At 47.6% G+C, this 25391-nt stretch overlaps 1 protein-coding gene across 1 annotated transcript in view; it reads right to left on the bottom strand.

Moving 5' to 3' along the window:
* Nucleotides 1–9726: 9726 nt before the first annotated feature.
* Nucleotides 9727–25391, bottom strand: part of LOC309346818 (ATPase family AAA domain-containing protein 3) — a 40798-nt gene continuing 25133 nt past the window's right edge. The window contains exons 12-16 of the mRNA XM_081871037.1: nucleotides 25079–25130; nucleotides 24682–24752; nucleotides 19147–19314; nucleotides 17115–17223; nucleotides 9727–10207 (exon numbers count right to left, since the gene is read on the bottom strand). Of these exons, the coding sequence (XP_081727163.1) occupies nucleotides 10040–10207; nucleotides 17115–17223; nucleotides 19147–19314; nucleotides 24682–24752; nucleotides 25079–25130 (568 nt within the window). The 3' untranslated portion in view covers nucleotides 9727–10039. The remainder of the gene's footprint in view (nucleotides 10208–17114; nucleotides 17224–19146; nucleotides 19315–24681; nucleotides 24753–25078; nucleotides 25131–25391) is intronic.

The following is a 25391-nucleotide window of genomic DNA, read 5'->3' as shown; positions in this document are numbered from 1 at the left end:
GCAATAGGAAGAGCGAAAGGGGCTTGCTTTTATTTTATTTTTAAAAGAAAATTATCCAATGGGTCTCTCTGCCTGGGGCTGTTTTGCTTCTGAAGAGTCCACCCTCTCATTCTTTGCATATTTCCAGAGGACAGAGATGTACCAATCAGGACTAGCGGGCTGATACATTTGGTAAAAATAAATCTTCTCGTTGCCTCAAAGTACCTGGTCTGCTGAAGACAAACACCTGATAAGGGGAATGCCAAATAAATATTAAATATACCCGGTGGCTGCTCTGGTTTAAGCACATTTAACTCTCGTCATCTAAATTGTGCACTTGCTTTACTTGGAAGTAAGGTCCGTCCAGTACAAAGGACTTTCCGAGTGAAATCTGTTTAGGATCAGGGCCCTGCGCCAGAAACCCAATTCTCCACCCTTCTCACTTTCAAGTAGACACGGCAAAGAAAGGAGAGGGAAAACCCACCATTGTTATTATGATTTAAAATGTTGCAGGCTTTGTGTTTTGAAAAAAAAGAGAGAGAAGCTGCCCCCTTGTTAAATGTTACCCCAAAAAAATAATGAGAGGGGAGGGAGGAAATTGGACAGACCCTCCTTCTGAAAAAAATATTGACAATGTCTGTGATTACTCTATTGTTTGATTGCAATGTCTGTGATTAAAAGGAAAAACAAAACGAAACACGAGAAATCTACTGCCAAAGTTAACCCCATGAATCTGACGGCTCATTTGATTCGATGGTTCCTGTCAGAGAGCGGATTTGTGAATGTGTGTGTGATGTGGAAAGCTACTCCAAAGGTTTGGGGTTGTATCCAGGACAAATTTAGACCCATTGAAATGAATGGACCCATGTTAGCCATGCCCATTAACTCTGATCCATCTGCTCAGAGTAGAATTATATGCGACCCGTTGCACAAAAGCTACATTTTTGTTTCGTCTCTTGATATCCTATATGTATATTTATCTATACATTATTACCAGGGGGGTGTAAGTGGTTAGAGTGTCGGGACTGTAAACTGGGGGACTGGGGTTCAAATCCTCCTGCTAAACTATGAACCTGATTGGGTGACCTCACAAGCCAGACAGTCTTTCTCAGCTTAGCCTATGTCACAGATTGCCACTGAATATAGTTGTCAGGGAACAACGGCAAGGACGGTATTTTGCTGAGAAGCCGCCTTGGGGGAAAAAGCTGGGAAAGGTTTGGAACGGGGAAAACAGATATCAAGGGGGTGGAACAACTCCTGTGAAGAAACCTTACAATATTTGAGGCTCTTCTGTTTAGAGAAAAGACGAGGGAAGGAGGGCCAGAAGCGGATTTAGGGGTGCAGAACTGGTTCTCCCACACTTGGTGCCAAGCCGAGAGGACACTGTGACAGTGATAAACAATGGAAGGTGAGAGGTTGGGGGTTGCGCCAAATTTCTGGTGTTGCACAGGGTACACCGCTGGAATTTCAAAGCTCACTTTAAATGCCACTGAGAGGGCACCATAGAAGTTTGCAACATTATGTATGGCAAGGGTATGAATAAAAATATTGGGTTTTTTTGTAGCCGAAGGCTTTACCCCCAAAAAAGATAGACAGAGGCATAAGACGAAATAAAACACATTACAAAATAAAACACATCACAGAATTAGAATATTTATTAAAACCAGGCATTCTGTCAGATAAGGGCTTGCTCCTCTGGGAAAAAATCCACCTAACATCCCCACGAACCTTTCTCATTAAAATTGCTGCTCTAGAGGTAAAAACAGGCCGGCACCATGGCTTGAAGAAACTGAGAAGTTTTTCTCCCACTCTCCTCATGACAGAACTTGTGGAAACCTAGTGAAGCTGAAAGTTGGAAGTTTCTGGTCAGATAAAGAAAGGACTTCTTCATGTAGCACATAGTTCAACCATGGAACTCGCTGCTGCAGGAGCGCCACCAACTTGGATTTGGTTTTAGAAGCAGATGAGATAAGTTCATGGAGACGTAACACTTTCAAGGGCTGCCAGCCGCAATGGCCGTGCTCTGCCTGGTCCATGACGGGAGACAGCTATGCTTCTGAACACCAGTTGCTGGAAAATGCAGGTTGGGGAGAATGGAGTGGTGCTTTGGGCTTTCCGACAGAGGCATCTGGTTGGCCTCTGTAAGAACAGGATGCTGGACTAGATGGCCCATTGGCTTTTCTTATGTTCTTGCAAGAGGCCCTGCAGAAAAATGCTTCTCTGCTTCTGCAGGAGAGAGTTCCTTCGCCTCGCCTTGGGGTGAATGCTGCTTTCAGAGCAGCCCAGAAGTTCTTGATCACAGGGGACACACACACACACACAAAATAACATCAAAAAGCTTCAGCAACAGAAAGACAGAGAACACAAGGGCAGGGTGGAGCAACAGGTTGGAAGGAGAAGGTGGGAACATGTCTGAAGACCTGCTTCCCTCTTGGTTCCATCTGCAGGGCTTACTTCGAACAGCACCCTTGTTTTTAAAAATAGTTGAGGGCCACATTCCCTACTGGGCAAGCTTCTGGGGGCCAAATGGTGGGAGGAGCTGGCCAGGTGTACGTGTGGGGGGGGGGAGCAGGTGAGAGTGCCTGTTTCTTCAGCACAGAAAAAGGATGCCTTCCCCCAAGATTTACTGCCCTTCTGTTTACATGATGGCTAGTGCTTCCGCATACACATCAATACATGCAAATATTATACAGATCTGTGTGGCTACCCTTCTCCAGGTGCATTGGCTGTGGAGGGAATGGGCAGGCGAAACCACCACCAATTTGCCTGCTGCTATTCTTGGGAGATTTCAAGGTATAGGATTGTTCCACAGCGTCACAATTTGGCAACCTGAACGGGCAGGCGATGGTTGTGCCGGCTCCCTGGCGGCCAGGGAAGGGCCTTTGTGCCAACTCGCCCCTTTTGCCTGCCTAGGCTGTGAGCTCTCCTTAATGTTGCTTGGAGAGGATCTTGGTTCCAAGGATAGTAATAAAGAAGTACATATATTTTCATTCTGAAGGCAGCCTCGAAGGAACTGGCTTTCCTCGAAGAGGATTAAGAAAACGCCCGTCACATTAAAAGTGCTCTGATGCAACGAGAGCGAGGAGCGGATCAAAAAGGGGATGATGGAAGGTGATTTCGGCAGGAGAGTCCCGATGGATCTAGTGCATGGGTAGGCAAACTAAGGCCCGGGGGCCGGATGCAGCCCAATCGCCTTCTGAATCCGGCCCGCGAACGGTCCAGAAATCAGCGTGTTTTCACATGAGTCGAATGTGTCCTTTTATTTAAAATGCAACTCTGGGTTATTTGTGGGGCCTGCCTGGTGTTTTTACATGAGTAGAGTGTGTGCTTTTATTTAAAATGCATCTCTGGGTTATTTGTGGGGCATAGGAATTCATTTTGTTTTTCAAAATATAGTCCGCCCCCCCCCCAAGGTCTGAGGGGCAGTGGACCGGCCCCCTGCTGAAAAAGTTTGCTGACCTCTGATCTAGTGCAACCCACCAGATGCTCTAAAAATGAACACACAAGCAGGACCTGAGCGCACGAGCACATTTCCCCACCTGTGGTTTCCAGCAACTGGTATTCAGAAACATACCGCCTCTGACTGTGCAGGAAGAGCATAGGTTGGTGGCCATCACTACCTCCTGTGGGAGTGAGTTCCATAGTTTAACTAGGTGCTGTGTGAAGAATTTCTTTTGTACATTCAGGCCTACAGAATCATAGAGCTGGAAGGGACCCCCAAAGGTCATCTAGCCCAACCCGCTGCAATGCAAGAATCTCAACGCACACGGTCCCCCATCCAATCTGCAACCCCACCAGACCCTGCTTAGCTTCGCAAATGTGCTAGCAGTTTCATTGGTGCACCACTAGGAGGTAGGTAAAAAGGTAAAGGACCCCTGGATGGTTAAGTCCAGTCAAAGGTGACTATGGGGTTGCGGTGCTCATTTCAGGCTGAGGGAGCTGGCGTTTGTCCACAGACAGCTTTCTGGGTCAGGTGACCAGCATGACTAAACCACTTCTGGCACAACGGGACACCATGATGGAAACCAGAGCGCATGGAAACCTTTACCTTCCTGCCAAAGTGGTGCCTATTTATCTACTTGCACTGGCATGCTTTATAACTGCTAGGTTGGCAGAAGCTGGGCCAGAGCAACGGGAGCTCACCATGTCACAGGGATTCAAACCACTGACCTTCTGATCAGCAAGCCCAAGAGAATCAGTGGTTTAGCTCACAGTGCCACCTGCATCCTGCTGCCACTAGGAGGATGCAGCTCTTGCAGTGAGCAGGTGAGAAAACTCCAATGCTCTGAGACGAGGGTTGAATGTGGCCCTGCAAACCTCTCCATCTGGCCCCCATAACTCTCCCTGGGCTGCCCTCCGTCTCCCCAGGCCAGACCCCTCACCCAACCTCCAGCACACTATTGCTTTTGCTTGGCAGGAGGGCATCCGTGAACATCAATGCCTGGTTGGAGAGAGGAGGTGTAGAACTTAATTGGCTGAGGTGGAGTATTAGTTTAAGGCACTAGGCATTCAGAGGCTAGAGTCAGTAGCAGTGGCTCTTGAGTATGTGGAAAGTGCCATCTAAGTCCCCAATATGGACATTAGTTTTTCCCTTTGTGTATAAAGATCCCCTTAATCAGCCCACTTGTAAATTTATCCTGCCTCTGGTAGTGGTGTTCATCTCAAGTCCAACTTCAAGCCTAGCCACGTTCCTAAGAGGTCGCGAAGCCTCCTGAGGGAAGTGGGTATTAGTGGCAGGATTAAAAACACAGGAACTTGTGTGTGTATAAGTGAGGCTGAGCAACTGTGATCCCCGACGATCCAGAGGAAGCTTGTGTAAAGTGCTGCTTGATGCTCTTCTAGTACGCTATCTGCCTATATATATATAAAGCCAAGGCTGTCGTCATGCAGCAGTTCATGCGGCCGCCACGACGCAGCCACCTCTACTCCAGCATGATGGCAGAATGGCAGGTGAGAGAGCAAGCAGTAGCAGGCAACCCAGGCAAGCGGCGAAGGCATTTTCAAAGAGCTGTTTGCCACACCACTCTCCGAAGCGCCTCCCCCCTTCCTTAAAAGAGGTTTGAGAGAGCTGTGAAGGGAAAGGTGAGGTGTAAAGGGAGGTGATTTCCCCCCCTCCCAGGTGTAAAGGAAGGAGGTGGCCAGGTGGAGGGGGGAGGGGGGGAGAGTCCCTACTCTGTGTGTATGGATCTCTCCAAATTGTGTGTGGTTGAAATTTAGCTTATAACATTGAGGTCACATCCATTGCTCCACCCACTTCCCCCCTGGCCCCACCCCCACTAGAATGCGGCCCCTGGAAGGTTGCCTATGATGGAATGTGGCCCCCAGGCCGAATACCTTTCAAATTCCTGTTTGCCTTCTCTGCTTACTAAAATATTGGGAGTCTACATTTTTGCCCAGCAAAGGCTGCCTCTTCCAGGCACTGAAGGATTGTAGCTTTAACATTCCTTCCCTCCAGTTTAGCTGGATCGGAAATTATCCAAGCAGGTCTAATTTCTTGGTGTGTTTTTTTCCTTCTTGGATTCAGTTTTTTTTTAAAAAACGGGGTGCTAAATTGACTACCAAATAAGCAGGCCTGGTAGCAGGATGGAAGCAATCCAGGACTGGAGAAAAAAAGAACTCTTTGAATCTGGAGACATGATTTGACTTACGAGCTTGTAGAGAAAGCCTATTATAACTGTATTCCCTGCCAGCTGGTTGAATGTGGGGAAGAGGTGAGGGAAATGAGATTATCCATCACAAGCAGTCACCACCAATACCAGCTCAATGTACCTTTGACATGGGATAGCATCACATCGTGGAGACAGACTAATTGGTTCTCTTTCTCTCATGCCACCTCTCGGCTTTGCCATCAATCACAGGCTTGTATTTTGCTCGGGATAACGCTGGCAGGTATAAAAGATGGGCAATCTGTTGCTGTAGCAGGTGCCAGGAAGCCAGAAACACAAAGCCAGGTCAACACTGGCCTATTTCTAAGGTGCCAAGTGACGCCTCGTTGGAGAGATGCTTGGTGCATTATTTTTTGGGGGGTGAGGGCCCCCTGAAAATATTAGTTGACGGCCAGAGGAGCAAGAATCTGTGGCGATGTCTCACCTTGACCAAGGTAGATGGTGCCAATGAGCTACTGAGCTAAGTTCAAGGTGCTGCGTTTGGTACACAGAGCCGTGAAAGTTAATCTCATGTTATCTTTCCATTTGATCACTGCAGGTGAGAGCCTCATACGGACACCATGGAATCAGGAGGTACATTCTGCATTATGTAGGAACTGGACCCACTTAGGTAGGAAGAACCAACTGCACAAATGTAATTTGGGGAACACATGGCTTGCCAGTAATACATGCAAAAAGGATCTAGGGTTCTTAGTAGACCATTAGCATAACATAAGTCAACAGTGTGATGCAGCAGCAAGAGAGGCTAATGCTATTCTAGGCTACATCGTTAGAAGTTTAGTGTTTTGATCAAGGGAAGCAATAAAGGTAAAGGGTAAAGGGACCCCTGACCATTAGGTCCAGTCGTGGCCAACTCTGGGGTTGCGGCGCTCATCTCACTTTACTGGCTGAGGGAGCCGGCATACAGCTTCCAGGTCATGTGGCCAGCATGACTAAGCCGCTTCTGGCGAACCAGAGCAGAGCATGGAAATGCCGTTTACCTTCCTGCTGGAGCAGTACCTATTTATCTACTTGCACTTTGACGTGCTTTCGAACTGCTAAGTTGACAGGAGCAGGGACCGAGCAACGGGAGCTCACCCTGTCGAGGGGATTCGAACCGCTGACCTTTTGATCGGCAAGTCCTAGGCTCTGTGATTTAACCCACAGCGCCACCAGCAATAGTGCTGCTCTATTCTGCTTCGGCCGGCCCACACCTAGAGTCCTGTGTTCAGATCTGGGCTCCACAACTTAAGAAGGATGTTGACAATCTGGAACATGTGCAGAGGAGGGTGACCAAGATGAAAAAAGGTCTGGAGTTGGGTTTCTTTAGCCTGGAGAAGACTGAGATGATATGATGTTGTTGTTGTTTAGTCGTGTCCAACTCTTCGTGACCCCATGGACCAGAGCACGCCAGGCACTCCTGTCTTCCACTGCCTCCCACAGTTTGGACACTCATGCTGGTAGCTTCGAGAACACTGTCCAACCATCTCGTCCTCTGTCGTCCCCTTCTCCTTGTGCCCTCCATCTTTCCGAACATCAGGGTCTTTTCCAAGGAGTCTTCTCTTCTCATGAGGTGGCCAAAATATTGGAGTCTCAGCTTCAGGATCTGTGCTTCCAGTGAGCACTCAGGGCTGATTCAAATATCTGAAGGGTTGCCTCATGGAAGCTAGGACCCAAACTAACGGATTCAAGTCACAAGAAAGGAGATTCTGACTAAATATCAGAAAGAAAGGTAAGTACTGTTTGACTGGAACAGACTCCCACAAGAGGTGGTGAACTCTCCTTCCTTGGAGGTTTTTAAGCAAGGGTTGGATATATCGGTCATGTATGATCTAGTTTAGATCCCTTCTTAGAATGTTAGAACCAGAACAGCAGGCTCTGTGCTGTGGAGAAGAGAGTGGAACTTTTTTACTTTTTGTGATTATGCAAGAAAGGTGCCAAATGAGTTATTTCCACTTGCGCTCAGCTGTCCTCCTCGCTTCCTTCCAGAGCTCCTGTCAAGGCCAATTTCCTCAGAGCTGTCCAGCACTTCTCAGCAAAGTGGCCAGAGCAGAGAACCCTGTCACTTAGTGTAGTAGTCTAAAATCTGATGCCAGGTGTGTGTGGGAGGCAGAGAGGTAAGGAAGGTAAACATAAAAAGTTGCATGGCATGGGCAGAAAGGAAGGAACATGCTTTCCTCCCCCAGGAACTCTTGGGTCAGCCTGCGTTCAACTCCAAATTAAGAGGTAGTTGTTGTTTTCTTAACCTGCCCTGCAACACATAAACAGCTGCCTATGAGGCTGTTAGTCCAGAGGGGAATGATTAAGTGCCCTCACATCAAAGGGACATGTCCGCAGCTTCAAGAAATCAATGCTAAGAGCCCTGCTGAAAGCTCCATTTAGTCCAGAATCTTCTTTTTCAGAGGCCAAACAGATGCCTTTGTTAAACCCAAAAGGACATGAGGGCAACCACCTTCTTCTGTTGTTCTCTGGCATTGAGGCACACTGAACGTGGCAGTTCCGTACAGCCATTACGCACAGGAAAGACTATGAATGATTACCTCTTTGAAAACTAATAGCCAGAGAGCCACTCTTAAGTTAGCAAAGGCAATACTGAGCTAGGTGGTCTGAACTGGTATGACAGCTTCATAATAGTCATAAGGTAAAGGTAAAGGGACCCCTGACCATTAAGTCCAGTTGTGGCCGGCTCTGGGATTGCGGTGCTCATCTCGCTTTATTGGCTGAGGCATACAGCTTCCGGGTCATGTGGCCAGCATGACTGAGCCACTTTTGGCAAACCAGAGCAGCGCACAGAAACACAGTTTACCTTCCCGCCGGAGCGGTTCCTATTTATCTACTTGCACTTTGACGTGCTTTCGAACTGCTAGGTTGGCAGGAGCAGGGACCGAACAACGGGAGCTCACCCCATCATGGGGATTCGAACCGCCGACCTTCTGATTGGCAAGTCCTAAGCTCTGTGGTTTAACCCACAGCGCCACCCGTGTCCCAGAATACAGTCATACCTTAGGTTAGACACTTCAGGCTGAGTTTTTTCAGCTTGTGTTCCGAGGCGACTCGGAAGTAACAGAACAGGTTACTTCCGGGTTTCGCCGCTCGCGCATGTGCAGACGCTCAAAATGATGTCATGAGCATGCGCTGAAGCGGCAAATCGCGACCCGCGCAGACGCAGGTTGCGTTCTGCTCAGGATGCGAACGGGGCTCCAGAACGGATCCCCTTCGCATCCAGAGGTACCACTGTACAAGCCGCAGCTTTCATGCAAAAGAAAAAAAGGTCCCAGGTTCAACTCCCCCAGGATCTCCAGGTAGGTGCTGCCAGTCAGTGTAGGTAATGCTGAGCTACTGGGAACAAGCGTCTGACCCGGCAGAAGATTGCTTCCTATGTATTGGTGCTGCGATCCTAAAATTTGGGGGGAGGGAGCTGCAAATCAGTGTGCAGAAGGCCCCACGCAGAATCACAAGGCCTCTAGGTAGGGCTGGAAAATCCTGCCAGTTGTTGTAAATAAAACTGAGCTAGATTAACTGTGTGGCCACTTTGGCTGGTTTGCATCCAGGGCTCCTGGCTAGAAAGCTAAGAACAGAAGAAAAGGCCCTGCTAGATCAGGCCAGTGTCCTTTCTAGTCCAGCACTTACAGTGGCCAGCTAGATGCCCCAAACGGGAAGCTCTCATACAAGACACGAAAGCTGATCTCTGAATGCAACTGGCATTCAGAGGTAATAATAATAATAATAATAATAATAATAATAATAATAATAATATATTATTTATACCACGCCCAACTGGCTGGGCTTCCCCAGCCACTCTGGGCGGCTTCCAACAAAATATTAAAATACAGCATTGCATCAAACATTAAAAGCTTCCCTAAACAGGGCTGCCTTCAGATGTCTTCTATTTACTGCCTCCAACAGAGGAGGGAGAAATATAGCTGCCGTGGCTCCATGAATTTCCTCCAAGACTTAATCTACAACGAAAAGACCAAAAAATAAAAATCTATTGAGTGAAAATGCCTCTTTTGTTTCCCAAGCAGGATCTAAACCAAGACTGCTTATGATGGTTCACGGCGGTTGTGTTCAGAAGAAACAGATACAAAGAAGCACAAGGTGCTGAGGTGGGGTGCCGTTTGGCAAAAAGAACTCTTTTTTTAATGTATTGGTTGATACACACACATGGTTATTCAAGGTGTCACCCTGAGGTATATATATATGTATATATAAAAACCCCAAGAAAGCAGACTCCAAAGATTGGCCCTCCCTTTCACCAGCGCGACGTTGTGTTCACTTTCGACATGATTCCAGGTGGACCGTGGCTGCAAGGCGAGAGTCGGTTTCCCCAGCATCTTTTGCTCCACACGTCGCAATGGTCTGTTGCGTCCTCCCCTTTGTCTCCTGTCCTTCCCTCTCCCGCCCCCAAAGCTTCCTCATAGGCCCTTCCCCATCGTGAGAGGCAACGGTTGGCTCTTGCCCGGCTCCACCCCCTCAGCTTTTAACCACTCCATCTTCTGCTTGTGTTGCTGAACGGCATCGGCCACCCGGGCGTCGATCATGGCTTCCGTGAGGACGCCGTCCTCGGAGGCATACGCTGCGGCCTGAAGAAGAGGAGGAGAGGGAAATAAACGTGGTTTGGTCATTCCTTGACTGGCACCGCAAGGTGGGGAAAGACGTTTTCTGCATGGCATGGGTAAATTGGTTCTTCGACAGCCCTGCTTTTAAGTGAGCCTCATTTCTGCCCCAGGATCCTTCACTGCTGACTTGCAAAGCTGCCATTCCCCCAACACAGAGCAGGGGGGTGGCCCTGCAGGCTTCTCGGTCTGGCCCTCGGATCTCTTCCGCAGGCCGCACCCCACAGTGGCCTAGCTTTTGCATGCTCCCTTGAGTGTTCATGCCTCTCTAAAATGTATCCTTGTGACTCTTGCTTGCCTGGATGCCGGATGGAGAGAGGGGTTCGAGTTGCGCAGCGCACAAAGGCAACATTTACATCCATTGCTCCGCCCACATTTCCCTCTGGCCCCTCCCACCACTGGCATGTGGCTCTCAGGCTGAAAACCACTTCCCACTCTGCTGCACACTAACAGCGAACTCCTCCTCAAGTGTATGGATCCTGGTGTAGATGAAACGCAAGCGGGAGGTGGTTTGGAGAAGTACAAATTGAAACCATTTTTCAAAGAGAGCCTTAAAGGGTGGGAACCCCAGAAAAATCCCTTTGAGGTCTGTAGGCATTCAGCGGGCTTGACATTCATACCAACTGTTGGGAGGGGGGAGGAAAAAAATCTGAGAAAACTAGGGAGGAATGGAATGGAGTAGTCTGGGAGAGGGGAGAGGAATGGAGTAGCCTGGGAGAGGAAGGAGGAATGGAATAGAGTAGCCTGGGAGAGGGAGGAGGAATGGAATGGAGTAGCCTGGGGGGGGGAAAGAATGGAATGGAGTAGCCCATGAGAGGGTATGGCCAGGGGGAACCTGGGCTACGGGCACTCTGCAATGCAACATTTTGTAGAATTCTACATCCTGGATTTGTCACCTAGAGGAGTGACAGCCCAATGATGCTTGGGAGCCGCTGCCTCAAAAGAGCACTTCACAATGCAAGATGCCCGGGGCAGGCAGCCACTGATGGCTTGGCATGCTCAAAGCTTGCCCAGGTGCCCGTCACTAATGGAGCTGCAAAATGCAGGTGCTCCCTGGCGAGACGGGGCTCAGCGCCAGGAAGGATCCAGTGTTTGTTCAATGGCCGCCAAGTGCTTTCCCTTTGCTGTGTTTTTTGCAGGGTGTGTGTGTGCACAAGGGTGCAACCTTCATCCCCCCCGGCCAGACCGCCTGCAAATTTTTATTGTGAAGACTCCAGCTGGGGCCGTGCGATGCACGCTTGGCTGGTTCTCTCAATGACTTTCTAAAAATAGATCTGCCTGGGGCCCCGACTGTCAGGAAAGGAGTGGGAGAAAGCAGATGCCCCTTCCAGGAGGAGCTTTAACTCCTTGAAATTGAACACACCGGGCTTTTTCACCGTTTTTTAAGATGCAAACACCGCACCACTCACCAGGCTGGACTTCTCACTGAGATAAAAAGGCTCTGGGACTTCTTATCCTGTCATTTCCACACTCCCCTCCCTTCTATTTCTATCTTCCTAATAATGAGGGCTAGAAACTTAGAAACAACCATAAAAGCTGTGTTTTCAGGAAGCTGGATTTTGTGTGGCACAGAGGAACTGTGGGAACACAGAACAATAGCCCCATTGGCTTCCAATTCCTCAACCACTGCTCTTCCATGAGTAAATGTTTTTCCCAAAGAACATCATTCTGCACTATTTATGCGAGAGAGAGATATTCTGCAACTGCAGAACATTTAGGCCTGCATGAAGTATGCAAATTGAGCAGCAAGAAGCCTGTTGGATGAGGCCATCAGCTCATCTAACCAACCAGATACCAATGGGAAGCCTGCTTGAGTGCAAAAGCAACTCTCCCCACTTGTGACTTTTGGTAACTGATATTCAGAAATATTGCCCATGGTGGAGGAAGAAGCAAAGTCAGCGTGGCAGGAGGGGAGAGCTGCTGCTCTGCTGAGGTCCTGCTTGTGGCTTGTGCTCCCATGGGCAGGTATCTGGAAAAGGTATTGCAAAATACTGTACAGAGCAACTTTGTAATGGTGCAACTGTGAAGGCACGCGGCAGCTTTCTTAAGATGCGTCTGACGTGTGTCAAACGGTTCTAAATGGTTCTGAAATGTTTTAAATTACCTTTTTATTTTAAAATTGCATTGTTTGAACACTCTGAGCCTTCCCCGCACAGGGCTCCTCTGGGAGGGAGGGCGGAATAGAAAAAAGGAATCATAAATAAATCATACGAGATTTCCTGGTCTGGTTGACACGTCGTGCAATGAAACAACGGCAACATCCTATGCATTTTGTTATCAGCAGCCCCCCGCCCCCCCCGAGGGTTCACAGCAGGGAAGTGGCTCTGCAGTGCCACCCATCCATGTCTCTTTCAACCCTTTCCATGGGCCAGCTTTGATGGGCGGGCACAGTACCCAATTAAGTCCTACTCAAAGCAGATCCACTGAAATCAATCCGTTTCAATGGGTTGCCTCAAACTAAGCCCCTGCTCAGAGCAGATTGCCTGAAATCAATGGACCCAAGTCTGTCATGTTCCTTTGTTTCGTATGGGCTTACTCTGAGTAGGAATTAGTTGCCAAAGAGGTAAAGGTAACGGGTAAAGGGACCCCTGACCATTAGGTCCAGACATGGCCGACTCTGGGGTTGCGACGCTCATCTCGCTTTACTGGCCGAGGGAGCCGGCGTACAGCTTCCGGGTCATGTGGCCAGCATGACTAAACCGCTTCTGGCAAACCAGAGCAGCGCATGGAAATGCTGTTTACCTTCCCGCCGGAGCGGTACCTATTTATCTACTTGCACTTTGACGTGCTTTCGAACTGCTAGGTTGGCAGGAGCAGGGACCGAGCAACGGGAGCTCACCCCGTCGCGGGGATTCGAACTGCTGACCTTCTGATCGGCAAGCCCTAGGCTCTGTGGTTTAATCCACAGCACCACCCACTTCCCTAGTTGCCAAAGAACATAAACATAAAAAGAACCTGCTGGATCAGGCCAAGGTCCCACCTAATCCACTGTCCTGTTCTCAAAGCGGCTGAGATGCCTAAGGAAAACTTTAACTGGTAGGGTTGCCATATTCTGAAGAGCAAAAAAGAGAACACATCTGCCGACTTCTACTTTTAACTATGGATTGCTATGATTACACCCTTGAAAAAGAGGACGTGTCCCGTAAAAAGAGGACATATGGTAACCCTACCATGGGATGCATAGATAAGTTACTTTATTTCATCCCAAAATTCAGCTTCGTTGGATGGCGACGAAGTCTAGCGTTACGAGAGGAAGAAAAACCTTTCTCTACCCATTTTCTCCATAATATGCATATTTCAGTGAACTTATTTCACATCACTTGCCTTTTCTCTAAACTAAAAAGTCCCAGATGCTGCAACGTACAGAAGTGCCGCCCCGTCCCTTGAGAATTCTGGCTGCCCTTTTATGAACCTACATAGAGTAGGACCAAACTGTAGTCTGCCAGAGAGGTTTTCTAAGCCTGCAAAATGAGGTGGGGAGAGAGAATGCTGCAATGTGGATGGTGCCGAGGCAAACTAATTGAAAATACGAATTGGAGGTGAATTAAGCAGCAGTCGTTAGCAGCAATTAAGCCTCCCCCCCCCCACTTTGGGATTACATTGAAGGTGCTCTGACCAAGGGAAGGTTTGAGAAATTGCTTCATTAAATCGTTTGGCTCCAGGAGGCAGAAATCATGGCTTTCGCTGTCCTGAGGTGCTGGCTAAAAAAACAGGTTGTGAACTTTCATTCCTGGTTAGACTCTTTTCTTTTAAAGCACCGCAGTGCCCTTCCTTCCCCGCCCCAAGGCTGTCGGAAACAGACCAAGGCAGGCAGGCAGGCAGGCAGTGAGAGAGTGAGAGAGACTGAGGCAGGGGAAGGAATTCTAAAACACCTTCCACGAGGCATCCACTTGCGTCAAGGCTGTTTGAAGGATGCGCACAGCCGCACCTGGCTCGCCACAGCTGCTGTTTGTCAAGATCAGGGAACGCAAGCACGCTCACAAGGAGGGAAAAGGACCTAGGAAGGTGACAAAGTAACTCTGCGCCACCCAATCGCGTCACAAGCTGGCGGGCGTCAATGTCCAGCGTTCTCAGAAGAGGCAAAGAACAGCCTTGGTTCCCCCTCTAAATTCAATCCCTAGCTAGGCCTAGGATGAAGGGCTGGGGGAACTTGTGGCCCTCGAGATGTGCCTGGACCCAAAAGGCGGGGATGATGGGCTTTGTAGTCCCTCAATGTCTGGAGGGCTTAGGCTCCCCAACCCAGCACCTTATGGGTTTGGGTTAAGACCAAATTTCAGGGGTTGATTTCCCTCCCCCTATGGATTTAGGCTCCCCTCCCCTCAAAAGGACAGATCCTGAAGCTGAGGCTCCAAGACTTTGGCCACCTCATGAGAAGAGAAGACTCCCTGGAAAAGACCCTGATGTTGGGAAAGATGGAGGTCACAAGGAGAAGGGGACGACAGAGAACAAGATGGTTGGACAGTGTTCTCGAAGCTACCAGCATGAGTTTGACCAAACTGCGGGAGGCAGTGGAAGACAGGAGTGCCTGGTGTGCTCTGGTCCATGGGGTCACGAAGAGTTGGACACGACTAAACAACAACAACCCCTCAAAAAGTGCCATGGTGCTCAGGTTCTGCTTGTGGGGTCTTGGCTCTTGTAAAAGAGGATGGAGGATGAAATGGGCCTTTGGTCTGATCCGGCAGGGCTCATCTTAGGTTCTTAAGGGGTGCCCCAAAATTCTATATATATAATTGCCACAGTTCCTGATGATGGCTGGCTGTGTCTCTCCCCCCGCCCCCAGAGGATAACAACAGTGCTGCCAGAGACACCCCCACTGGGGGCAAGAATTCCTGTCACCACATAAGAAACTCTTTGTGAGCTCCCCGCCAGCACCAATAGTACCCCATTCTCCCCACGGTTGTGAATGGGGTGATGAATTTGGGAGGGATTTCATCTCAGCACTAGTCAGCTGTGTGTGTTGCAATTCCATAGAAGCGAAAACTGCACAAAATTGCACTTATGAAGAGTTTCGGCTCTCTTTTTCTTTTCAAAACGACATTCACAGTCCTTATGACCGCTTGAAAGCATGTGAAATCTCACAAGTGCTCTCTCTCTTGCAGTGTAACATAATGTAACACGGGGCAAAGAAATGAACTTGTAGAAAATGTCAGCTCTCTCTTCTTTTCAAAAGCAGTCCTTACGACTGCAAAGTTTTGCTTGAAAGCGTGTGAAATCTCACAAGCTCTGTGCGTATCTGTGGGGTGGCTGGTGTTTGACCCCCGACAACACAAGCGGTTATTTAAAAACAAATTTGCCCCGGGAGAATGCTAAATGTTGTAGTGTCATGTCTTATTTACTGAAGTTTAAGCTGCTGTTTTATTAATGTATTTTTCAAAATTAATTATACAGTTTTATCTGGCCCACATTGTCCTTTTTTTGCTGATATTTCGTAATTGTTGTAAACCACTTAATATTTTAAAAATCTCTAAGTGACCTACAACATAAAACACACAAATTATACCATTAACTTGAAAGTACAGCCTGAACCCACCGTCTCTCTCAGTCTAACCTACCTCACAGGGTTGTTGTGGGGATTAAATGAGGAGGGGGAGAACCACCTTGAGCTCCTTGGATGAAAAAAGGCAGGATATGAATGAAATAAATAAATATCCAGATTGGTGGGGATTTATTTTTAGAGATAATATGGTTGTTCTGGTCTTAGATTGGGTGTTATTATTTAATATGTTCAGGTACATTGGTATGCCCAGTCATTATATCCATGCTGAATTTTTGTTATTGTTTACTTGCCCCTGTGGTTCCATAATAATCTGCAAACTAATAACAAAATATTAAAAATAAAGAATATAGATATACACAAACTCCTCTCTCACATGTCTAAGGCCAGAGTAAAAAGGTGCTGTCTTCAGCATATGACAAGAGATGGAAAGCAGAGTTTTCAGGAGGCATTATGCAACCCGAGGCTCTTTGGAAAAAGGAGTCAATGGGCAATTTTATTGCGGCTGCCTTAATCGGTCCCAAGGGGCTGGATGTGCCAAGGCAGTGTTTTCTTTCTTTTTTAAAAAAGACCAACTGAAGCTTGCGCAAAGCAAATTTGCAAGCTCGCACACCTTACAGAAATCTCCAACAGAAAACCTGCAATATTTTGGATGAGGTGTGGCAGCACCAGCCCTGCCTAAGGCTTGCTATATTTTTCAAAAGGTATTTATAAACCGCACGGAACGTTTTCATCAGTCTTACCGGGGTTCTACAGACACCAGACGAAAACATTACTCTTCAACCAGGCCTTTTGCTGCTTAACACCCGATACCCTTTTAAATGTGTGTGGAGGCTATGCGTTTGTTTTTGTTTTGATCATGTATTTTGATCATGTTTTGATCATGTATATATATTTCCCCACCCACACATTGTGTTTTTCTGTTGTGAGCTGCCCTGAGATCTAGGGGTGAAGGGTGGTATACAAATTTAATAAACAGCAAAATAAAATAAATAAATACTCCGTCTCTAGTCTCCCTCCAGGCAACGAGTTAGCAACAACAAAAAAGCAAAGCTGTCTGTGTGCTTAGCCCATTCCTGTGTTGAATCCATGCATTTACTGCAATTATATTTTGCTTTTCCTCCAAGGTCAAGGCAGCGAACCCAGCTCTCCCCACTCCATTCCATTTTGCGAAGTGGACTACCAGAAGCAATTTCCCCTGATCCCAGGTGTATGTGGGGTTATGGTTACAGGGAAGAAAGAGCATGTTCAGCAACATCTAGAGGGCCAAAGGTTCCCCAGTGCTGAGCTCAGCCAGAGCTAGCTGAAACCAAGCAGACTGGTCTGAGCAGGCAAGACTGTGGTCGAAGGACCGGCTCTTTCATAGGATGCTGGACTTACCTGCCAGGCCACGGCGAGCTGAGAGATCTCTCGGCCAGACATGCCTTCGGTCAGCTTGGCGATCTCTGAACACTTCTTCCCATAGTCAAACTGGGCGAGCTTCAGACGCCTGGACAGGAAAAAGCACACCAGTTCGCATCAACACTGCCATGTTATATTTATTGCAAGCTGCCGGGAAACACCGTAGGTAGGGTCTAAGGCAGCGTTTCCCAAACCTGGGTACCCAGCTGTTTTTGGACTACAACTCCCACCGTCCTTAGCTAGCTGGACCAGTGGTCAGGGATGATAGGAATTGTAGTCCCAAAACAGCTGGAGACCCAAGTTTGGAAAACCCCGGTCTAAGGTTTATAAGTTGTATTCAACTACGCACCCATCAAAAGAGTTCACCCGCTGAAATTAATGGGCAAAATTAAATCACTTTGATTAATTTATGAAAGCGCTCTTGAGTAGGGCCAGCGCTGGATGCAACCCTTTATCCAGTAAATAAAACTATTACCATATGTTTCGCTCCATAGGATGCACTTTTCCCCCTCCAAAATGAAGGGGAAATGTGTGTGCGTCCTATGGGGCGAATGCAGGCTTTCACTGAAGCCTGGAGAGCAAGAGGGGTCGGAGCACAACAACCCCTCTCGCTCTCCAGGCTTCAGGAAGCTATCTGCAAGCCTTGGGAGCCCGCGGGAGTTCCCGCTGGGCTCCCAAGGCTTGCGGACAGCAGCCCAAAACCCGGGGAACGCAACGGAGTGTGCCCCGGGCTTCGGGCAGCTCTCCGCAAGCCTTGGGAGCCCGGCGCGACTTTTCCTTTATTCCCCCCCCCCAAAAATAGGTGCGCCCTGTGGGGCGAAAAATACGGGTATATGATTTGCTAGCCAGTGAAGCAGTTCGGTTAGGACCCACGTTCAAACCCCTGCTCAGTCTGCGATGACTTGGCTCGTCATTCCCTCAGACTGATCCGCCTTAAGGGCTGTTGTGAGGATTAACAAAAGAGGAACCGCCAAGAAGCTTTATACCAACTCAGGCTCACTGGTCCACCTTCCTAGGTATTGCCTATACTGGATGGGAGCAGCTCTCCCGGGGATGTGGCTGGGGTTTGAGTCCGGAACCTTCTGCATGCCAAGCAGCTGTCCTCCAGCTGAATTCACGGGGAACTCGATTTTATCATCTTGCTTTTTGATACAGGGCAGACAAAAGTAAGTTTTTCTTCATGCAGAGTTAGAACGATGGAATTCGCTCCCACAAGAGGCTGTAGCTACCCAGACAGGGACGGTTGATGCCAAGCCAACTCCGGCCCTGTACAAATGAAAATCTGCCTGGGTAGACCAAGCGATTGCAGGAGACAAGCTTGACAAGGCAACCCCTCCTCCCACTCCTGCGGGATCTTGAATGAAGTGGACCGGAAAAGGTTTAAGATGCGCTCCCTGTTGCAAGAGATCTTTGCCCGATACAGGGGGAATCCTCTTGTCAATTCTGCTTCCGCTATTCAGTTGCAAACGATGACAAGTGACTCATGTTCTCAACAGATTTCATAACCCAAATAGGATATATTTGGGAGCAGCAGGGCCCAGTAGTAACATTAGCCAACCTTCAAAGCTAGGCCTGTGACAAAATGCTGCTCTGCAGCCACTGCTGTCGTTCCCTTTTGCTCACCTACCCTGTCCTGACTTCATGCCAGTATGGTGGTACCTCTAGTTATGAACTTAATTTCTTCCGGAGGTCCGTTCCTAACTTGAAATTGTTCTTAACTAGAGGCACCACTTTAGTTAATGGGGCCTCTTGCTGCCGCTGCGACGCCAGCACACGATTTCCGTTCTCATCCTGAAGCAAAGTTCTTAACCTGAGATAACTCTTCCAGGTTAGCGGAGTTTGTAACCTGAAGCGTTTGTAACCTGAGGCGTTTGTAACTCAAGGTACTCAGATTTAAGAAAAAGGGGGGAGATGTATAAGACGCCTAATTTTTGACATTATTTTTAAGGGAGGAAAAACCCTATACACGGAAAAATATGGTAATTAATTATAAATAAATAAATATACTGACTGCTTTCCCTCAGTGGCCGGCTTCAGGACGTGCTTATCAAAATACATCCGGACCAGACGCTCTCTCTCTTCCAGCTCTGGCAGCTTAAAATTAACCATTTCATCTATCCGGTCATTGATGGCCCAGTCAAACTGCTCCGGTTGGTTGCTGGCTAAGACGAGCATGAACCTGGGGAGAGGAGAGGAGAGAACCATAATTTTTTCCCTCTCTTATAAAGCAAGGCAGTTCTATTGGGATTCCCCCTCCACATGCGCAAACCCTTCCACTTCAAACAGAGTTGTGCACGCAGGGAGGGTGGGAATAGTGATCAAGTGTGCATCCCCCAAACACCATAAAACCATTCAGTGCTCATTTGTTCAATACAGAAAGGCATGCATTGTGTGTGTGTGTGTGTGTGTGTGTAGGCTTGTATTCAGTGGCGTAGCGTGGGTTGTCAGCACCCGGGGCAAGGAAAGTAATTTGCGCCCCCCAACCCGTGGATTTGCGCCCCCTAACCGTAACCCCCAGATGTTGCGCCCGGTGCGGCCGGCCCCCCCTGCACCCCCCCACGCTACGCCACTGCTTGTATCCAATGCCAGCCCTACTCAGATTAGATCCACTGAAGTTCACGAACTTAGGTCCACTGATTTGAATGGGACTTGGTTGGGTGCAACCCATAACATCCTCATAGAGGCATAAAAATGTCAGGATGCAATTCATGTGGCTGCAGCGAACTCCTCTGGGAAGTGCCTGTCCCCTCGATTATACAAGGCTGCAGGAAGGTCTAACAGAGGGTTTGAGGTGCTTCCAAAAACTGCTCTCAGAAGAACCTCCCCCACCCCCTTTAAAAGGCAGTCCCTAATAAATGCGCGCGCACGCACACACACACACACACACACACACCCTCCTCCTCCCACTGCAGAAAGTTTTGGCAGCACACTAATGCAAATCAAACTGAATTTCTCCCTCATTCTTAACCAATAAATACCACATTCCGCTTTTCTGCAGAATCAAAGTATTTTTTATATATTTCATAAAATTTATACACCACTTGCTGGTAGAAAAGCCGCAAAACTCATTCAAAACACTACCATACCCTTTGCCACATAAATACAAAACTGGTAACAACAGAAATCAGACGAAGTACCTGCAGACAAGGAACGCTAGAATTCTTAAAAGCATCTTGACGTGGAACACTACAAGATTGATATAAGAATTCCACACCGTGAATATTGCCAATATAAGAACTGAATAGATTGTATTTCCTGATGAATCTGCTGGACTTTAATTTCTCATACAGTGGTGCCCCGGAAGACGAACGCCTCGCAAGACGGAAAACCCGCTAGACGAAAGGGTTTTCCGTTTTGGAGGCACTTCGCAAAACGAATTTCCCTATGGGCTTGCTTCGCAAGACGAAATGTCTTGTGAGTTCCTGCGGGTTTTTTCCCCTTTTTCCCCCCCTTTTCCTAAGCCGCTAAGCCGCTTATCAGCTGTTCCGCTGATAAGCCGCTTAACAGCTGATCGCTAAAAGCCGCTAAACCGCTAAGCTGTCAATGGGCTTGCTTTGCAAGACGAAAAAACTGCTAGACGAAGAGCCTAACGGAATGGATTAATTTCGTCTTGCGAGGCACCACTGTAATATGTTTCGTTTATATGACATGTTGGTCTATAGAATGATATATTTTGATATATGTTGAATCGCATTTAAAAAGAATTTATATAGTCACATACAGTGGTACCTCTGGATACGTATCAGGTAAAAAAACCCCCTCAAAGTGGTCCCCCCCCCAAAAAAGTGCACGTGCGCGCGCGCACACACGCACACACACACAGAATGAGTATATGCTGGTGAAGCTTAAAAGCAACAATCCTACGCCTATCTACTCATTATTTTATATCCCATGGGTCTCACTTCCCAGGACTTGTGTGTTTAGCACCGCAGACTAAGGCATACCCTCTTCTGCCCCTTGCCTCCTTTACTTCTCTCAAAACTCTCCCAGCTCCTTCCCAAAACTTCACGCACTGCTTTAAGCATCCTTTTGCTTCACAGCCAGCGCCTGCCGCCTCTCTTCTGCCCGCAACCCCCTCCGGCCCTCTCTCTTGCCGACTGACAATAAGCCCTGATTTAATGGCGCATTATGATTTGAATCAGCCTGTTTTCCTAATGGGCACTGGCAGCGACACTCTCGCCATCTGTTCAGAGATGGCCCCCCCTGGGGTCAGCGGGGGAGAAAACGCCGGGGTGGGGTGGGGTGGGGGAGCCACCATCTCCACATTCATTCGGAAACTGGCTAATTTTCTAGATTGCCCCATTCCTGGCTTGCGGCTATGCAGCCCTGATGAGATCCCAGAGGGACAGATACAATGACCCGGAGCCCTAAATGCTTTCCCAGACAACAATGACAAAAAGGGGGTAATTTCTTACCCGTTACCGTATTTTTCTGTGTATAACATTACCCCACATATATGGTGACCCCTACTTTGGGGACCCCAAAATTAAGAAATCAGTATTTTAAAGTTGTTCAGCTTTTGGAGGAAATCGCCCAAAATCGCTTTTTCTTTCTTTTGAAAATTGCCAAAAAAAAGTTGTTCTGGCACTCAAGTGACTCAGGAGCTGCCAGCTCACCCAAGACTTACTGTATAAATCTGCATATAAGACGACCCCCAATTTTTGACTAAAAAAAATGGGGGGGCATTGTCTTGTACACGGAAAAATACAGTATTTAAATAAAATCCTTTTAACATGCACAATATTTAACAGAATATTTCCGATAATGACAATAAACCCCAGAAGGTATTTATTTACTTCAGGGGTAGGGAACTTTCCCCCCCCAACCCGAGGTCCACATTCCCCTCTAGGCAACATTGTGGGGGCCACATAACAGGGCTGGGCAAGGGCAGAGCCAAAAGTTGGTGGAGCCATGGACTTGACCCTTCCCGATGCACAACTCGTGCAGAAATCTTAGTGCTGCATCCAGCTAAGTTCTACTCAAAGCAGACAAAATTAATATTTCTATGTTAGTCGTATGCATTAGCTTCAAGGGATCTACTTGGAGTGGAAGAGAACACACACACACACACACACACACACACACACACGGCAAGCAAGAAGCATTATTACAGTTCAAAGGCAGCTCTGTTGAGTTTTTATTTCTCCTCCTTTCATTTCAATGGCTTTAACCCGACAAAAATCTTCTCTTCTGCCTTTTTATAGTGATACCTTATTTTACAAGGCGTATTATAAGGTGTATAAACTGCATTATACTGATTTACTGTAAATTTTGTTCCATTTAATCCGTGGCAAGATGGACACAAATATAGCTTGGCTTACACAGCGGCCAATAAAGAAAGAGTTTATTAGGGATGTGCACATTTGGTACAAACTGGAAACGTCCTCCCTTTCCCCTCCTAACCAAAATAAGCAGAATCTGTAGTATTATTAATTAATGTTTCCAAGCCTAAGGCAAAGTATAAGAGCAAGAAAACTATTTAGACTGTCTTGGAGCTGTTTCGCTTCACATTTAGCACACTCCTAGCGCAGGCCCTGAAATGAAGAACCTCAGAGTGGCTGGTTTCAACAGCAGGTACCAGGAGGGCCGTGGATCGGGGTTCAAATCCCCACGCAGGGCTGAGGAAGACCCTGACCACAAACTCTAGGAAGATGCTGTCTATCAACATAGACTGGCTTTCTCCAACTCTAGATGTCACTAGACTACAATTCCCATCATCCTTGACTGTTGGCCATGCTGGCTGGGGCTGATGGGAGTTGGAGTCCAACAACATCTGAGAGGAAAGAACAATACTGAGCTAGATGGGCCATGTCTGACTAGGGAGGCGTATACAACCGTACATTTAAAGCACATGACTCCCAACCCCAAAGAATCCTGGGAATTGTAGTTTATGCCTCACAGAGCTACAATTCCTAGCACTCTTAACGAACTACAGTTCCCAGGATCCTTGGGGGTGGGGAATGTCATGTGCTTTAAATACATGGTGTGTACACAAGCCTGTCTGACACAGCTTCTTACACTACTATTTTTCTGACCGAATCTCTCTATCACGTTTAAAATTCATATTTCCCCAGACCACCTCACATTCACTTCTCAAACGAAAGTAAAAATGCACAGAGCAAAACAAAAACAAGAATTACAGGGGTCAAGTGGTGGTTTAACCAAATCTGCCAATCTAGCAGTTTGAAAGCACACCAGTGCAAGTAGATAAATAGGTACCACTGTGGCGGGAAGGTTAATGGCATTTCCGCATGCTCTGGTTTCCATCACGGTGTCCCATTGTGCCAGAAATGGTTTAGTCATGCTGGCCACATGACCCGGAAAGCTGTCTGCGGACAAACGCTGGCTCCCTTGGCCTAAAAGCGAGTGAGCGCCGCAACCCCATAGCTGCCTCTGACTTAACCGTCCTACCTTTTTACCTTAACCAAACTTCAGAAGCATAAAAAAGCTTGAGTGAGAGGCGTCTCCCGTTTGCGCTTCTGGGGGCACTTTGAATAGGAGAACTAGCAGGCATTTTGGAAGAGGATGAGAGGGCAGCCATCTTGGACCCAACCAGTTGCTCTTGGAAACAGTAACTCTGAACGTCCAGGACTCGGCATTCCTGAAGGGTTTGCTAGAAGCGTAAAATTGGCTACTTAAAAGCACAGATTTTCCTGACAGAAGGCAGAATTGCCAGTTAACTGTCTCCCGGGGGGCTCATTATTGGTGGATTCGCATACGTTACTGTGGCGTTGAGTGACTGGAGTCAATTCCTTACAGGCTCTGCAGAACATTGTTTTTTTAAGAGGGAACCCAGAACTATTCCCTGAATGAAGATATGCACCAATCAAATTTGCTTTTTTTTTGGGGGGGGGGGAGAGTAGAACCATCAAAACAGGATAACTAGAGTGAAGCCAAATGTATAATTAGACAGGCCTGCGGGCAATAAGGAATTCTGCAGTGGAAAGCAATGCTGAGATAATATCCCATTTCATCATTTATTTATTTTAAAACAAAATGGGTTGGCTATGCCCAGAGAAGGCTCAAAATCCAAGAGTAATGCATATGTCTATGGTATGGGGGAAACTTTGTTCAGCCTGAGGGCCAGATTCCATTCTTGACAACCTTCCAGGGGCCACATGGGCGGAGCCAGAGGCAAAAGTGGGCGGAGCTATACAGTGGTACCTCGGGTTAAGTACTTAATTTGTTCCGGAGGTCCGTTCTTAACCTGAAACTGTTCTTAACCTGAAGCGCCACTTTAGCTAATGGGGCCTCCTGCTGCTGCTGTGCCGCCGCGGCCCGATTTCTGTTCTCATCCTGAAGCAAAGTTCTTAACCTGAAGCACTATTTCTGGGTTAGTGGAGTCTGTAACCTGAAGCATATGTAACCTGAAGCGTATGTAACCCGAGGTACCACTGTATATGGAAGGTAAGGCGACCTTGCAAGTCTATGGATCTAGGACAAATGTAGGACAAATGTTGGCACAACACAAAGAGTCTGTTTCATCTCCTGCATGACACACCTTCAGACATTGGAAGATGGCTCTTATGTTTCCCCTTAATCTTACTTGTTGCTGTGCTGCCCCGTCCTGTGCAGGAAGGCATTCAACGTGGCTCGTAGGTCTTCGCTGATTTTTTCCTGCAAGGAGGAGAAATCACAATTAAATTAATCATGCATTAAAATAAAAAAATACGGAAAACACATACTCCTTCAGTTTGCTATTATCAAGTATTTATAACCTGCTTTTCACGGAATATTCCAGAATCCCAAGCAGGGAATAACGAAACTAACTAAATGTGTGTGTGTTTTCTGTATAGCCATATTTTAATTATTTTATTTCGTGGTTCCCCACCCTACATTTGCGAAACATTCAATGAAAAGCAGTTTATAAATACTCCGTAACAACTAAACGATAGCATGCGTACAACACGCAAGAGAGAGAGAAGGGAGTGTGAAGTACTTGCCGTCGACCTCTTCCGCAGGAACGCATCAGCTTCGTCCACAAACAACAAGAGGCTGTTAAAAAAAAAATGAAAAACCTGGGTGAGCCTGGTAGGAGCAGTGGGTCAAGCAAATGGGCCCACCATCCTTGCAGAGTTGGGCCATCACCAATCCAAAGTTCACCCAAGACGCTTCGGTGTAAAAAAATAACAAATATGGGATTGTGCCTAACCAAGACTTCCTTGGAGTGTGCCCACCAGAGGACCTAAGTTAGACAAGTTCATTCATTTCAACGCATCTGCTCAGAGTACGTTTTGTGGCATCTATTGCTTTTGG

This window comes from Podarcis erhardii (genome assembly GCF_964252035.2).
Source record: "Podarcis erhardii genome assembly, chromosome: 7".
In the NCBI taxonomy this organism is placed as follows: domain Eukaryota; kingdom Metazoa; phylum Chordata; class Lepidosauria; order Squamata; family Lacertidae; genus Podarcis; species Podarcis erhardii.
This window is presented reverse-complemented; position numbering and strand designations above follow the sequence as displayed.